This window comes from Papio anubis, unplaced genomic scaffold (genome assembly GCF_008728515.1).
Source record: "Papio anubis isolate 15944 unplaced genomic scaffold, Panubis1.0 scaffold148, whole genome shotgun sequence".
NCBI classification, from domain to species: Eukaryota; Metazoa; Chordata; class Mammalia; order Primates; family Cercopithecidae; genus Papio; species Papio anubis.
Genome location: NW_022161447.1, coordinates 117,622 through 135,079, shown reverse-complemented (window position 1 = coordinate 135,079; position 17,458 = coordinate 117,622). Strand labels below are relative to the sequence as shown.

The following is a 17,458-nucleotide window of genomic DNA, read 5'->3' as shown; positions in this document are numbered from 1 at the left end:
CTCCCAGCATTCTGTGAACAATGACTTTCTTCGTTTCTGTGTTGAGAGCAGAAAATTCATGATTCCCTGAATACATAAGATAAGACTGGAGGGAGACATTTGCCCTTGACAACCCAGGTCCAATGACCTTGAACCTCGCAGTTCTATGGCCTCTGAAAGTTCAAAACCTCCTTTCCGAAAGACTTACGCTAATTCCCAAGGGTTTTGGCTTTCTCAGCCTATAGATCCTTCATTGCATCTGCCCCAGCTTGAAATTCAATTCCTCTTTTAAATTCAACAACAACGATTTGCTCTTGTAAGCATTTGCGTTTGGTTCTCATGGAAGACTCTAGTGGAGCATGCCCCAGGAGAGGCCTCTATACTCTGCACAATCTTGCACCATTTTGCTAGTTCTCACCCTTTTTCGTTCTGCCTCTCTCTAATAAGAAAAAGTTCCTGTCGCTGTTTACTGCCTTGAAGTTCTGCAATTACTGCTTAGAGATGTCCTTGGAGTATCACTGTCTACTCAGGAAGCAGATTAAAATATTTCTTCCAGATTTAGTGCTCTTTTTATAAGAATTCTGGGGAGTATGTTTTCCCCTATATTTTATAATCACCATGACAACATGTGGACAACACTTGAAAAATGATGTTTTCTCACACCCACTACTTCCTGGGTGCTGCAGCATGGGACCTGCAGCTTTCATTTCAGATTAGAAACCCCAGCATCTGTTGGGGGTTCTGATCTTTGCAGTACTTGAGTCTCCTGTGTGTTTACCTCAATCAGGTGCTAAGTCATACACTTAAAGTACTGGATTTCAAAAGCCAGGCCAATCAAAGCACAGCCTAGCAGAGGTGACTCAGGGGAAGCTAAGTAGGCAAGACCTTGGTATCTGGCTTTCCAAATATGAGCCCCTCTGGCTATAATGTGACAGTCACCTAGACCATAATATTCCAACCACATTATGGAATGGCTGTTCTTAAGGTAGGGTGAGGATGGTATTGCAGGTGTCAGCTCAGGCATTCCTGCCTAGAAGTTCTCAAACCTGTTTCCACATAATACATAAAGATGACGAGGAGAACCTAGGCAGCTGCCTAAACAAGGCAGAGCCTACCTACATGCCCAGTGGCTCAATGAAATTGAAAGGGATAATAAAAGTTTGCAAAACAGAGCAAAACCTACCCTTAAATAGCCTATCTAAACCTTTTAAGTAACCGAGGACACCATGTCTCAAAGATTCAAAAACCCTTAAAGTGAGTCAGTTAAAAGTAGGGGATCCTGTGCTGATGAAGCCACCAACCACATGAGAAATGTGGGCATACTCATTTTTATCCTAACATGCACAGCAGAAGCGAGGGCGGGCAAATCCCTGCCCAGCTTCTATTCATGCCCCTCAGGGAGAAAGGTGAGACTGCAGGGGAGAGAGGGGCTGACGGTGTAAGTGCAGGCAAGTGAAGGAGGCAGACCTGGGCTGACAGAGAGCTCCGAGGGAGTTGAGGGAAGTAAGGGAGGAGGCTGTCCTTCACAATGGAAATGCAAGCCCTAGAAATCCAAAGAAAACACAAAGGAGGCCAGGAGGTGGCGGAAAGGCCAGCTTGAGGGCATCAGGGATGCTGTGCCCATAGGAAAGGATTCAGCTTTTATAACCTGCAGGTTTATCAAAAGATGAAATATTTCTTCTTCCTCAAATCTGAATGTTTTCCAGAAGACCCTGGACATCTCATTACATATTCTATTCAACCCAGAAATAATGTTTACTCATCATATCTTATTGTAATTCTCACTCCCTTGGAGCTCTAAGCTGGGGCTGCATTATGACTCCAGGGTCCGTAGGCACTTTTGCCTTTGTGGGCCTCTTCTCCATTAAAAATATATTTATATTCATGACTGCATTGGTACAAAGACAAATACATTCTTTGACCCTAAAAGGTCATATATTTTCTTCTGATTTTAAAAGAAATTTAAATATTTTCATGAGTCCCTAGAAGTACCATGAGCCCATGACACTGTGCTATGGTCCCTATTGAATGTCAGCCACCACACTACCATTCACACATGCTAGTCAGCAAGTATTTACTGAGCACCTGCCATGCGCCAGGCATTTCTATGGCAGTGAACAAAACATAGTCCCTGCCTTCATGGAGCTTAGCTTTAGATGGCTAAGACAGACAATAAACAGATAAACCAGTGGATACATGATATGTCAGATGGTGCTAAGTAATACAAGAAAAGTAAATTAAGGAAAAGGAGATATAGAATGAAAGGATGGAACTGAACCTTTATATGGGATGATAAGTGAAGACCTCACGGACACTTTGATCAGCTGCCACCTGAGGAGAGACCTGCAGGAAGGGAGAGACTGAGTCACATGGACACCTGCAGATGAGCCTTTCAGGCCAAGAGAGAGTCAGTGCAAGCGCCCAGTGGCAGCAACATGTTGGTGTGTGAAGAGCAGCAAGGAGAACAGCGTGAGTGGAGGGGACGGCATGAACCACCAAGAAAGGTAGGCCAGAAGCTCAGAGAGGGAGCAAAGGCTCAAGTCCCTTCCTCTGATGAGAAGGGGGCTGCCGGGAAAGTGCTGGGAGCAGGGAGCCACGACCTGCCTTGCCTTGACATGGTACTCAGTCCATGTGTTTATCTAGTGGCTTTCTCCTTGAGTTTCCATCCTGAAACAGGCATCATTAGTCACTTCTTTATGGACCTCCATCTCTAAAGAGATAAATTCTTGTCTTCCCTATTACAGCAGCTCAAACATCTGACACTTATGTCCTACTGGAGACAAGCAGACCAGCAGGACTCCTGCTGGCTATTTTTGGCTGCTTCCTATGAAAACCTGACTGGGGCCTATTTCTCCCATCTTCTCTGAAGAGAAACTGGTGGAAGCCTTCTATTCCAAAGGATATTTGTTTGATAGCACTCAGAAATTTTGAAAAAGAAGAGGGCACTGAAGAATATCCACTGTCTTTATTGAGGAAGACCTTGTGCTCTACCTTTCCTGCTAACCCCTCAGCAAAAATGACGAAATGAACATGGCCCTTGAGAAGGTTCAAGTTGGATCTCAAAATATCCTAGCATCTTTTTCTTTGCTGGACTTTTATTGGTGAGTGAGGCAGCATAAGCATCCCATAACATTAAACAGTCACAGAGGCCACTAAAAAAGTTAGCAAAGTCACATAATGGAACATCCAGTACCAGGAATGTTTGGGCCTTTGTATTTGCTGTATTTATGGTATTCCTGGAGTTTATTCAGCTTGGTGGTTAAAGAGAACAAGAATAGGAAAAACAGGTGTTTTTTTTTTTTTTCCTCAGAGTAAATTTGTATTTGTTCAATTTTAATGCAATACTTTCAAAACTTCTGATGCCCACTGAAACAAAAGTCACAAAAAACAAACAAACAAACAAACAAAAAACCTCTGATGCACACTGGAAAAAAAAAAGAGGTAGACTGATTACAGATACGACCTTCATTACCCACTTATGCTTGATTCCATAATCTTTGAAATATGATTTTACAGTTCCTCACATCAAGAGGCAAAGTCTATTTCTCCATCCTTGTGACTTGTTTTGGCTAAGAGAATGTGATAGGAAGTGATACTTCTTAGACTTCCAAGTTACATCCTAGCAATACTTCCAAGCCTAAGCCTCAAGAGGCTTTATTTATACTTCTGTCTTCTCTCTTGGAACCCTGCTGCTGGCATGAAAACGAGGCCCGGACAGCCTGCTGGATACTGAGAGACCATGTGGATAGAGGTGAGTCAGGCCAGTGGTTATAGCTGAGGCCCCAGAGGTTGGAAAAATATGAGAAATATAAGATTAGCAAAGCTACCTACATGACCTGCAGTTCTTTATAGATGCAAGAGGGAGCCCAGCCGAGACTACTCTAAGCTGCTAACCCACAGAATTGTAGGCTAAAAAACGATTGTTTAAAGCTTTTAAGTTTTAGGGTGTTTTGTTACACAGCAGTACCTAACTGATATGAAAACTGAATCATTACAACTCATGCATTGCTAGTGCATCCACAGTGATGTCACTATGAGGTTCTATTACAATTTAGACCTGTCGATATACACTTTGCAGTCTGGGCTACCATCACGCCATCACTAAGTATTACACATTATTACAAGTCATTTTTCAACTATTACAATGGAATAATTTAAACAGGATGATGATGTAAAAGATTTCTCAAGAACCATTTTGTACTTTGGAAGTTTCCAGTGCTTAAGGTCCCAAGAACATGATCTTCTATTCTATCATGACTGTTCAGTAAAACCATTGTTGCTTACTGGCATGTGTAGATTGCCCTGATGGTTCCACAAGTTAAGGAGATACAGACCACAAGGGAGCCAGAATGAATTCTTCCTTACCTGCTACATCCCGCTGGCCTGCTGGTCGCAATACAGGAAAGCCACCAGCAAACAGATCTCCCAGGGTGGGAGGTGTGCTCGCACCTCGTGTGTTTGCAGAACCTCCCCCTTCTTTGTTGGTTCCTTTAGAACCTTTAGAGAGAAGACACAAATAGGCAAGGACTTGAGAGCAGAGCTGAGCAGCCAGGTCTCATTTCAGACCATGGTCTAACACTGGTCTACCACTGCCCTTGTCCGCCTTCCCATTCTCCCACCTCCAATGTCATCCTTTCACTCAGCATCTTCTCCAGGCACCCTCTGCCTTGATACCCTGTAGACTCACATGCCCTGCCCTCTCCAGTTCTACCAAAGAACTAACCATTTGTGCCCAACTCCCCTGAAAAGTGACCAAAACAAAGGGACCTGAACACTGCCATTTTGTAGATGCTAACAGAGCAACTGGCAGCACCTTTGAATTAGAAAACCCAAACGTGGTAGATGTAGAGCTGCTCTTATTTTCAACCTGGCTATGGAGGACTAGACAAAGAAAACCCACAGATTTAATTCAGTCAGTCATTTTAACTTCTTGTCCACAGAGCGCTGACCAGAGCAGCAAGCAAGAGGTAAAGCCTGCAATGATTGTGCCTTGGCAGTTTCCTTCCTGTCTCTCCAGCCCTCACGCCCCCAGCCCCTCATGCCTCCCTGAACCTTTTCATCTATGGAACGGAAAGATCATGGGCCCCTGAGGAAAGGTATCACTAACTCCAGCCTTCCAGACATGTGTGGTTACTAACTACAGAAAATGAGAAGATACTCAGCTTAGACAAGAATTCCTGGCAGAAAATATTTACAACCTGAAGCTAATATGCACAGAGAAATTAGGGCACAGTGCCCACTGGTGGAGGAAAGTGGCCAGATTATTCTAAGTGTTAATATTATACATTACTTACTCATGAGAATGATTAGGAAGTGAGTGTTTCGATGAAATTGATTTACCTGTTAATTAGCCTTAACCAATTAGATCATGGGTTTAACCAGAAACTAATTTTTAATGTACTCCATGTTGAAAATATTTCTTTAAAAATTTGTCTATCCTGTGTGTTGACATTTATAATTGCAGATAGGAGATATAATTATATTTTTAGGACTATCTTTAAGAATTACCATCATGCATATCATAGCAGAACATAGGAAGACATAACAACACCTTACATTACAGGGGGAGTATCCCTTATCCAAAATGCTTGGGACCAAGTATTTCAGATTTTTTTTTTGAAATATTTACATATTCATAATGCGATATCTTGGGGAATGGGACCCAAGTCTAAACATGAAATTTATTTGTTTCATATATACCTTTACACATAGCCTGAAGGTAATTTCATGCAATATTTTAAAATAATTTTGTGCATAAAACAAAGCTTGCATTCATGGAGCCATCAGAAAGCAAAGGTGTCACCATCTCATCCTCCCAAGTTGTCAATCTGTGGTTTGTCCATCACCATCATTCCTGACAGTGACTTTCTATGCTACCAATAAGCAATCATTTTCCTACACTTCTTCACACATAAGAACTTAGCAGTTAAAAATATGGCATACCATTAACATAGCAAAAAAATAATGTGTTCAAGGTAACTAAGCAACACAGTAGTATCACCAGAAAACCCAGATCAGCTGTTAGACAACAGCAGCAACAAACAAAGGCAGGCTTTCAGTCTCCTGCAATGCTGTGTTTTGATTAAAGGTTACTGTACACTGGATCTCATTGTTTTAGGTGAGAAGAAACATCAGAAACCACTGAGAGACCAGGAAGTAGGTCCTCTAGATTTGAGGAAGCATTCTGCTAGCTGTCTTTTAAAAATGTTTCCTCCAGAGTCATCTGCCTCATTAAAAATGGTTTTTGTCTCAGAAGCCTCTCTCTGATTTTGTAAACTGACATGATTTCTTGTTCTGTTATGAATGTACGCCGCTCTTGTCCTTCAATAAACTCATCATACGTTTCCACCATGTCACCTGGAGGCACGTTTTCTTCAGGGTTAACAACGTCATCTTCATCATCCATGTGAGGCATCATGTCGATATTCAAAAAGTTTCAGATTTGGGATTTTTGGATTAGGGATGCTCGACCTGTACTAAAAAGTTCTGCATATATTATTTCAACTTCCAACAATCTTGACCAAGACAAAAAAGGAGCCAGGTATTGTCTCCCCATTTCACAGATGACCAAACAGCCTCAAAGAGGCTTCCCGATTTGTCTGGTTGCAGAACCAGAACTCAATGTGGGTCATCTGACCTGAGCACAGGACTCAATTTACTCTGTCACATTCTAGCAGACAGCGAGCTTCAGTCATATCCTCTGAAACAGAATTCTTAATACATCTTTCTCCTTGTGAAAAGTGAAGCAAAAATTTGGCATTTTAAAAAAAATGTTGAGCCCTTCACTTTCTATCACTGAGTTTGAGGACCATGTTGACACAGGGTGAGTGATCTTTAAATGTTACCCTACAAAGAATACACAAAACGTGGTGTGTCCATACAATTAAATATTCAATGATAAAAGGAGTGAAGTACTGATACATGCTCCAACATCTATGAAGCTTGAAAACATTATGCTAAGTGAAGGAAGCCAGCCACGAAAGGCCATGTATTGTATGATTCCATTTCTTTGAAATATCAGAATAGGCAAATCCAGAGAGACAGAAAGTAGATTAGGTTGGCAAGGGCTGGGGACTAATGGGGAATGACTTACTAATGGGTATGAGATTTCCTTTAGCGGTGGTGTAAATGTTCTGGAACTAGATAGAGGTGATTGTTGCAACAACATTGTGAATATAATAATTGGCACCAATTGAACACTTTAAAATGGTTAAAATGATGGATTTTATGTTATGTGTATTTTATCATAATTTTTAAAAAGTTGTCCCATTGCAGAGTTCTTTTTAGCTTTTGAAAAGGATGGAAGATATGCTCTAAACCATTTGCAGATTTGGAGGGAAAGCTCTCGTTCTCTCGCCCACTTGGCCTGTCCAATGAGCAGGTCTGAGATGGCTCTGTATGTGTCCTGGGAAGCAGCTGTGGCCCCAGCCAGGGGTGTCTGGCTGTGTCTCACATGCCTGTCCTGTCCTTGGCTCACAGGAGGCCTGGCTGGGCTGCTCACTTACTCTCGATCTGCGGGGCGCTGCGGTCGTTGATCTGCGTGACTTTGCGCAGGCGAGTTCCTTGCTGGATATCAGCCAACAGCGCACTCCGGCCTTTTGGATCTGCCCTTCGCAAGCTGGAGGTGTCTGTGCTTACCTGTAAGGGAGTAAGAAGGATTTGACTCTAATAGCATTTTCAGATAAACAAAATGTCCCGTCTGCTGTCAGTTTCTCCTCTTGCAGTTCTCTGTCTTCCCCGTCCCATTCCCAAGGCTGATCTCGGGTTACCTACGGGAGAGACACTTTTGGGTCCTGCTCACACCTCTTTAACTGGTGACCTAGAAGGGACTCTTTATTTTAGATGACCCAGTCCCAAGTGCCTATCTTGTGCACAAGCTCCTGGAGGTCTTAGAGAGCCCTAAATCATAGCCCCTCCTTCCTCTCTCTTACACTCCCCACCCCAGGGCTTCTGTCCGTGAGTACCTGGCCCCTGCTCTCAGGTTTTGAATGATCATCCTGCTTGGTGCCCCAGGTCCCCTCCTGGACCAAATCCTTGGCTGATTCCCCACTTGACGATGGGAGTTGCTCCTGTGCCCCGTCATCCCCTGGATGTTCTCCAGAGCAGGACTGAAGTCTTGCTCAGTCCTTAGTAACTCACATCTTCCTTGCTATTGGGTCCTAGATGGCTCATGCTGGGCCCATGGTGCCTCTTAAGGGAAGCAGAATCATGCTCTAGGAGCTGGCTTTGAATGGGGGATGGTGGCCTTCATGTGATCATGGAGCAGATGGCAGAACTGGGGAGCTCAGGGGAAACTGGGACCCATAGACGTCAGAAAGTTGTGGAGAAAGGGAATGCAGAAGATGACAGTGAATGTCTGGTGACTACCTTCTGTGCCTGGGTGTGTTACATTAGTCCTCACAAAACCTTGTGAGTTTGCCTCATCTTACAGATGAGGAAACTGAGACTAAGAAATCATCTGTTTGAGGGTGCAGGGCTGGGGTTCAAACCCAGATGAGCTGAATCCCAAAGGCCATGTGCTTTTCACTTTGCAACACTGTGACTACCAAGGACACATGCTCTTTTATTAGGATAAGTGTCTAATGGACTGCTAAATGCTTCATAAATATATTTGCAAGAAAAACTTTTGTCCTAATTCTGCAAGTAGGCCTGAGATACAACTGCTTCACTTCAGCTGTAGCTTTAGCTGACATGGTGGAGGTTTCCATGGGTTATTAGAGCCAGGGAACACCAGAAAGAACATTGGGGAGGTTGGTGGCAAATAAAGGTGGGAAGGGGTTGCCCTGGAAGCCACAGCCAGGAGGATTCTCCACAGTTAGAAGGTTCATACCAACCACGTGACCTTAAAAATGGCTGATCATTTCTCAAAGCAAGAAATACTTGTTAGTCTTACTGTATGGGGATACCATGTATCTTTGGGTTTCAGCTTAAATATCACCACTTCAGAGGCCTTTTCTGACCCAAAATCTAAATAAGGCCATTCACTGTTTTCTCTGAGTGTACCATATTCCTTTTTCCTCTGTCACATTTATCATAGGGTATAAGTTTATATTATCATTGTGGAAAATTTCAATTTGTGATTATGAGTTGAATGTTCATCCATCCCAAGGACTCCATATCAGGAAAAAAGATTCTGTCTGTTTTGTTCACAAAAATATCCCCAAAGAGTAGAATTGGATCTGGTTCAATAACTACTGTATGAATGAATGAATAAGTGACTTGAGTGAGCGAATGAATGCACTAGACCCAGGGTATCAGAGCTGTCTTTGCTCTTAAAGGCATATGCACGCACCAGGCACAGAGGCATAACTATAGTGAGTTAAGCCACTGTGCAACGCGCAGCACAGGACTGGGCAGCCATGCTGGTTCCCCAGAGAGGAAGGCCACCAAGAGTCCAGAAATGACCATGTTCTTCAGGCTGAGCAGGCTTCAAGGAAGACATGAGACCTTGGAGGGTCCCTGGAGTATAAATAGTATTTATAAATCCTTGCTATTGCCATTTTCTGTTTAAAAAAGGACAAACCAGGTTGGCTGACTAGAAACTCATGGGCTCTCTTGTGTCACAGACTAGAAGCAGAGGCAGTTGTGGTTTTGGCTAAAATGTGCTGAGTCCACATTTTCACTGGTGAACTCCACTGCGTGGGTTATGAACCTTATGCAGGCTTTGAAGGGCATAGGCTTCAAAGTCTGATTCTTGTCCCCTGGAAACAAGCTTTTGAACCCTTAAGAGGGACTTATGAACGATGGTCAACAAGAAAGTGGTGAGCAAGGAGCCTCAATCCTGATTCATTGGAGATTTTATTTATTTATTTATTTTAGAAAGGCAGGGCATTTCCCATACAATATGCTTTTAAAAACCCCATATAAACCATTAATATCATGAGTTCATTTTAAGCTGCAAAATTTTAACATTTTTAAAGTTTCCTCTCATTTTATTTATAAATAATGAATGACAAATTAAGGGACCAAAGGAATATCACGACTGTAGCTAAGAGGGTATGAAAATTTTTGTGTGAATTTGACATTACAACTTCAGGTATGCATTATGGTCAGGGATTTTGGGGAAAAAAGCATGCTTTGTAATTTTCCTTCTAGGTATAAGAAGATAACCCACCGAATTATAATAATATTCATGGCCCAACTCAGAGCAGCCTTGGGGAAGGCAAGGGTGAGATTGGTGGGTTCTTTGTTTTAAAAAAGCAACTGGAATGATGAGCAAATCCATCCCTTACTAGCCCTTGGGGATTGGAGGGGAGGGTCATGTCATCCAATTTAGACTGTTTATTACCAAAATGTATCCCCCACCCCTTGACCTTGCCTAGGCCAGGCATTTCAGGTGAGGGCTATGAAGAATGTTGCATGTCCTTAAGATGAAGATTTTAACTTTGGACATGTCTCAATAAGTTCTTGATAATTCTACAGGGCAGATTTGTTAGTAAACATCTTCCAAGTCAGCAGGAGGACATGGCAAGTCACAGTGTGTTTATTTACACGGTGCAGTTCAACCCTGTGGGCTAAATTTAACATTCCCTCTGACTTCTTGGCTGTCTTCTGCTCCAGCGTCAGCCCTGATGAACGCCCTGATGATCTCCCGCTAGAGGGCTCTCTCACCTGATCTTTTTTTGTTTGTTTGAAACGGAGTCTCTCTCAGTCGCCCAGGCTGGAGTGCAGTGGCGCTATCTCGGCTCACTGCAAGCTCCGCCTCCCGGGTTCACTCCATTCTCCTGCCTCAGCCACCGTGGTGCCCGCCACCACGCCCGGCTAACTTTTTGTATTTTTTTAGTAGAGACAGAGTTTCATCGAGCCAGGATGGTCTCGATCTCCTGACCTTGTGATCCGCCTGCCTCAGCCTCCCAAAGTGCTGGGATTACAGGCGTGAGCCATCGCACCCGGCCTCACCTGATCTTAATATGGTGTTCACCAGTCCTTTCCTCTCCTGTGTGGCAGGAAGGAATTAACAATTCTGTGGCAAAAGTGACCATATACAGTATATTTAGACTTAATTGGTTTTGCACAAAAGGACATATCCATTTGCATATTGAAGACCACATTACACAAAGCCAGTCATTTCTACTTCATCTGCAATATTTATTGACAATTCAACCATCATTTGCTGTCTTAAGAAACCTCCTGCCACCCCAAGAATTCTTGTTACTGTGGTTACAGGATGCAGAAACAGGAAAGAAAGGATTTTCAAATATTCACTGAACATTTCATGTTGCGCAAATCCTGATCATAGGCAACTTCACTAAAAACACAGTCAAGGGAGAGAAAGCCATTCCTGGACACTTTTCCCATGGCAAAACTATGCACCAAAAACTAAAACACACACAGACAAAACAAAACAAAAAAGAAACCAACAAAACATTACTTCCAAGTTCACTCTTATTTTGTCTCATTAACATGGTGCTTAAGTAGTGACAATTTGTTGGGTTTCACACAAAGCTTTTGTTGACTCAATTCTACAGCAAGCTTCAAAAGAGATAGCCCAGAATCCCCAAAAGATGAACCATCATAGAATAGACGTGCACCTTAGCTCATCCCCTTGGTTATAAAGGATGAAAGCTTGAAGTGTGCCTGTGAGATTAGAAATACAAAAATTGAACAACAGTCCTAACAAAGCCAAGGATAGAATAAAAAAATAGTGAGGGGCCTTTTCTCTCACCTTGATACATTATAAAAGCTTTCCCATGTCCATTTGTCATTCCAACAAATGAGTCAACTGCCTTATGGCATAGTTTGGGGAAGGGAGATGACAGTCCAGCCCAGATCAAAACTTTGACATACACATTTCCTGCTATTTGTCACCCTGTCACCATATGCCATCCTCACCTTTCCAATACTCGTAACTGTGAAAAATGCTAATAAAAATCTTAGCTGGTCGATTCTAATCTAGCAGGTCATTTCTCTCAACAAGGATCTAAACCCTATCATTTTAATACAATTTCAGCCTTGTAGTCTTCTAAAGGTAGCTTCTCCAATGTGGCCATTAAACCTAAAATTAGTGTTCAGGTTTCCAGGCATATAAGCCTGCTCATCACCCCAGCCCTCAGCCTACCCCGTCTCCTGAAACTTGGGGGCAGACAGACATCAGCAGCCAGGGTATTTGCAGTTAGTTACCAAGTCTGAATCCCAAGGACAGCCAGAATGGCAATGTCTCCCTTCTACTGTTGCCATCTTTATGTAGGAGAACACAGAGAACCTGGAATCCAAAAGAGAGACATGAAATATTTGCTTAAAAAACTAACTTTTTCCTGTCAGGTCTGACACAATGTTCCCTGCACCCCATATGTGCACAAGTCAAGTTGTTCTAGAATGAGGTACATTGAGATCTAACAGTTCCAAGTCTCATTTTTAGAAACCCAAATATCCAATTCCAATCCATGCTCAAAAAGAATGTACCTGCTAACCTTCTTTTCTAAAGCCTGATTTTTTTTTTTTTTTTTTTTTTTTTGAGATGGAGTGTCACTCTGTTGCCCAGGTTGGAGTGCAGTGGCATGATCTTGGCTCACTGCAACCTCCCTCTCCCGGGTTCAAGCAATTCTTCTGCCTCAGCCTCCAGAGTAGCTGGGATTACAGCAGGTGCATGCCACCATGCCCAGCTAATTTTTGTATTGTTAGTAGAGATGGGGTTTTGCCATGTTGGCCAAGGTCTGGTACCTTAAACGATACTGTGTACAGACCTGTGACTGTTACCTAGAGTACAGAACTGATTCACCCTGTGCCCCTTTGCTTCCTTGGAGGTAAAGCAGAACGAGGGGGTCTTTTGTTGGGGCTATGAGTTATGAGTCTGGTCCTTTTCTTTACATCCATAAAACAAGCCTACCCATCAAGGTTATCTCATCCGCTTTCATGACTTGGTTATTATCTGCGGCTGTCACCTCCTCGCTTAGGGATGTAAAGGTCACCTCATACTCATCCCTTTTCCTTATTCTTAACAGTTAGTCCATTGCAAACTCCTGTTGTTTTTCCTGATTTCTCAGAAATCTGTCACCTCTTCTCCATCGCTGCCATGATGTCTTAATGCAGGCATTCATCACCTCTGGATTCCCTTACATGGTTTTCACGTCTCCTTGCCCTCCTCCACACAGCAGTCAGAGTAATCTTTATAAAAGATGTATCATTAATTGTGTCATTCATTGCTGGATCCATTTGAATTGAATCCTGAGGATTCAAATCCCCTCACGTTGCATAAGGCCCTTAGTGACCAGCCCAGACTTTCCATTCCTTGAGCCTTCCACCACACTGGTGCTCACCTCCAAACTTCGGCTTGAGTTGATCTCTGCTCTTTTTACACTTGTCTCTTGGCTGTCTCCCAAGAGGCGTCTTGATCTTGGAAGGTCAGATGAAGAGCCCTATCTGTGTTCCTAGAGCAACATGCTTACCCTTAGCAGAGCATCTGCTACCCGGATCATGTTATTCCACTCAAAATCTGCAATGACTTTCCATCTCACCCAGTGGAAAAAAATCAGAGGCCTCATTAGTATTGCTTGCTGAGCTTGCTCGGATTTCCACGGGGTACCATGAGTTTATGTATAAATGCCAGCTTTTTCCTCCCCAAACCAGTGTTATCAAGCAGTTTTATTGTGTGTCTATCCCTTCCTAACTACAAACTGCACATCTGGCAATACATTGTAGTACTAATTTTTAGCAACAATGAGAATTTTGATTCCAGTATTAATTCTAAGTCTCTTTAGTAGGGAATAATCAGAAAAATATAAGAATAAATGTTAGGGATGGAAAGAGTAGAAATGAAGAAACATGGAGAAAGAGAGATTTGGGACATGTGTAAATTAGGCAGATACAGACAGTTTTCAGAGGCAGGGATTAGAGAGTCAACTACCCCATAACTATCAATTCAAAAGGACATCAAACATATAAATGGTGGATCAGACACTAGACAAAAACATGTCTTTAAATGTACATGATGATTACTTTAACTGATAAAAGTAGTTCACAGAAACTGCTGGAAAGAAGGGGCTTGAAAAGACGGTAAATAGGAATCAGTAAAGCGAACCCCTTGAATATTAATGTAACCCAATATTATTTAAGATTTGAGTGCTAACTCTGTGCTACACATGGTGTTAAGAGTGGGGATACAGGTGGGGCACAGTGGCTCACGCCTGTAATCCCAGCACTTTGGGAGGCCGAGGCGGGCGGATCACCTGAGATTGGGAGTTCAAGACCAGTCTGACCAACATGGAGAAACCCTGTCTCTACTAAAAATACAAAATTAGCCAGGTGTGGTGGCGCATGCCTGTAATGCCAGCTACATGGGAGGTGGAGGCAGGAGAATCTCTTGAACCCGGGAGGCAGAGGATGCAGTGAGCCGAGACTGCACCATTGCACTCCAGTCTGGGCAACAAGAGTGAAACTCCGTCTCAAAAAAAGAAAAAAAAAAAAAAAAAGAGTGGTGATGCAGCATGGGTAAGATTGCCAGGATGTTTTGCTTGGGGTGGAGGGGTGTATGTACATGTGTGTGCATGTGTGCACATACCCCGCATAATGACTTATCAGTCAGTAATGCACCACACATACGACAGTGGCCCTATAACAGTATAATACCATATTGTTACCATACCTTTCCTATGTTTAGATATGGTTAGATACACAAATACTTACCATTGCGTTACAGTTGCCTACAGGATTCATTCAGTACAGTAACATGCCATACAGGTTTGTAGCCTAGAGCAACAGGCCATACCACATAACCTAGGTGTGCAGTAGGATCTACCATCCAGGTTTGTGTGAGTACACTCTATGATGTTCACATGATGACAAAATCACCTAACAATGTATATGCTTTAGAACATATCCCCTTTGTTAATCGACATATCATTGTATATATGTGCATATACACACACATATATGTACATATATTTTATATATTTGTGTATGTACATATATATACACACACACTTCTCATTATTTATTTTCTAGACCCAGAGCCTCCTAGCTGGTCTCCAAAACTGGACTCTCATCTCTCTTTGAGACAGCCTTCAAATGATCGTTTTTAAAGTGCTAATTGACTCCTCTATCCCAAAATGCTTCAATGGCCCACTAGTCTCTACCGAATCAAGGAATTCAGCCATACTGTCCCAAGATATCTTTCCTTGGCCAGTTGGAGCCTCATTCCAGCTGCTCTGGGTTTATCCTGTGTCTCTTCTTTCCCACTTCCAAGCCCGTCCTCTTCTGGGGATGCCCCACACCCGGCTCTGCCATATCTGCCAAACCTTTCATCTCCCCGTGAAGCTGTTGACATCAAATACAGTTTACTTTAGAAAATGTATTTTTTGAACTTTCTCAACTAAACTTTTCCTTGTGTGATCTGCTTTTCCACTGCCGAGGCACATCGTTTTTAATTCTCTGCAGCACTGCTCTCATCTTGCCCAGTATTATAGCTTCTACATATTGGTCTTGCTCCTTATTTTTGAGTGCAAAAACTAAGCCACTCCACTTTCTCCTACTAGTGAATCCAGTTAAAAACAAAAACTGTGGGAGCAACCTATCAGTATTTGTTGACATGAACTCTATAGAAACCTTAGTCTCCGGATCTTTGACTCTGCTTCCCCTAACATTTATCTGCTCCCACAAAGCAAGCAGGTATGGGAAGAGAAGTGATTGTTTTTTGAGGTCACATTTCAGCCCTGATTCTTCCTAATGTCTTCACCCTTTTTATCCTTTGGCCACTGTGTCCCTAGAGATGTGAATTCAATTCCGCACCATTCTCTCCTTTTCAATGATGCCAATATTCTCAGGCTTTTAAGAATAAATTTTAAATTATGAGAAAATTTGATCTTCAAACCTAAGTTGGAACTAGAAAGAACAATCTCATGAACTCAAAAGAAAAAAAAAGATGGGGGGCTAGAGCAAGGAGTCAAGGGCATGGCACCAGGAATAACTAATAAATAATACATAGTTGTAACACTGTCAGGTTTCATATCTTCTATTTCTTCTAGACAAAAAGTACTATCAAAAAGAAACATGCCCCCGCCCGGCAGATTAATCTCCAAACTAATGAAATAACATTATTGTTGTTATTTCCAACTCGTCGTGCTACTGACCCTCGGTCTCTGTTAAGGGCTTCTCCCCATTCATCCAGGCTTGAAACCTCAAAGGTCCCTATGGCTCCTTCTTCTCTTTCTCATTTGAAATAATCAATCTTTTACAGAGGCCCAGCTCCTTCTCTCTACTTAACAGTGCACACAGCAGTGACTTTGGCATTTGGGTAAGGGAATTAACAAGAGGGCTGCAACATGCAATGGGTGACAATGACAATAGCAATAATAAAAAGAAATGGGAAGGCATTTGTATGTGCCAGGCACTGTCCCAACCGCTTTGCATGTATTAATTCATTTCAAAGGCCCTGAACAACCCTATAATGTAGGTACTAGTTATGAGTATTATGTCCAGTCTACAGATGAGGCACGAGGGTGAAGCAGACCATCCGCTGCTACCAAGTACAGAGCGGAGCAGTGAGTACAGGCAAGTTTGACTCTCTTCATCACAACACAGCCTCTTATACCCAGCAAATACAAGACAGGCCTGCAGCTGGGAGGAGGGTGGAGTGGTCCCACTGCTCTCTGGCTCAAGGACAGGGTAGATGTTGCCTTGCAAGCAGTGTGAGAGCCAGAGCAGGAAGGAGTGGGCAGGAAAGGGGCATCAGAAAAGGAAAAGGGAGGATGGGTTGAAACAGACAGTGAGTGGAGCGTCGAAGAAGGCTGGGGTCAAAGGAGCTAAGTGCTAGGCTTTTGCCAGAGCCAGAAAGGACGGCCAAGGCTGAATGACAGGCTCTGAGACGAGCCTGGTGAGTGCATTAAATGCCAGCAGCCACCTTGGCAGGGGGACTGAGAGGACTTAAAATGGAAAGTGCACGGAGTAACCCTACGCTGTGTGGCTGATACCCTCAACTGTAAATAAGCTGTACCTGAAACTCCTTTGTCAGGTAACAGAGAACCTCTTATGGGCCAGCCCTGCTGATCCACCTCTCTCTTCTGAGTGTTGGGCCTCTTCTCTCCTTGCTTGTCTCCCTATTGGCTGCAGGGCAACAGGGTCTTTGGCATATGGCCTCCCTTTGTTGACTCTAAAATAATAGTGGTTATGAACACTACTCACATATGAAAGGAGACAAAGGTAACAAAAATAACTAAGCAAGGGAAAATTCCAAAATTTCTAGAAAGTTCAAGATGTTTCCACAATATTCTCTATTATAGATGATAATGTAAGTGAATCTAGACTTCCTTTTCTTTTTTTCGAGACAGAGTCTTGCTCTGTCACGCAGGCTGGAGTGCAGTGGCATGACTTTGGTTTACTGCAACCTCCACCTCCCTGGTTCAAGCAATTCTCCTGCCTCAGCCTCCCAAGTAGCTGGGATTACAGGCATGTGCCATCACACCTGGCTAATTTTTGTGTTTTTAGTAGACACGGGGTTTCACCATGTTGGCCAGGCTGGTCTTGAACTCCTGACCTCAGGTGATCC

At 43.0% G+C, this 17,458-nt stretch overlaps 1 protein-coding gene across 1 annotated transcript in view; it reads right to left on the bottom strand.

Annotated features, from left to right (window-relative positions):
• The window catches only part of LOC101003590 (WAS/WASL-interacting protein family member 3), a 37,664-nt gene extending 29,602 nt beyond the window's left edge, over nt 1–8,062 (bottom strand). The window contains exons 1-3 of the mRNA XM_031661424.1: nt 8,030–8,062; nt 7,485–7,644; nt 4,345–4,476 (exon numbers count right to left, since the gene is read on the bottom strand). Coding sequence (XP_031517284.1) covers nt 4,345–4,476; nt 7,485–7,644; nt 8,030–8,062 — 325 coding nt within the window. The remainder of the gene's footprint in view (nt 1–4,344; nt 4,477–7,484; nt 7,645–8,029) is intronic.
• Between the last annotated feature and the right edge of the window lie 9,396 nt (nt 8,063–17,458).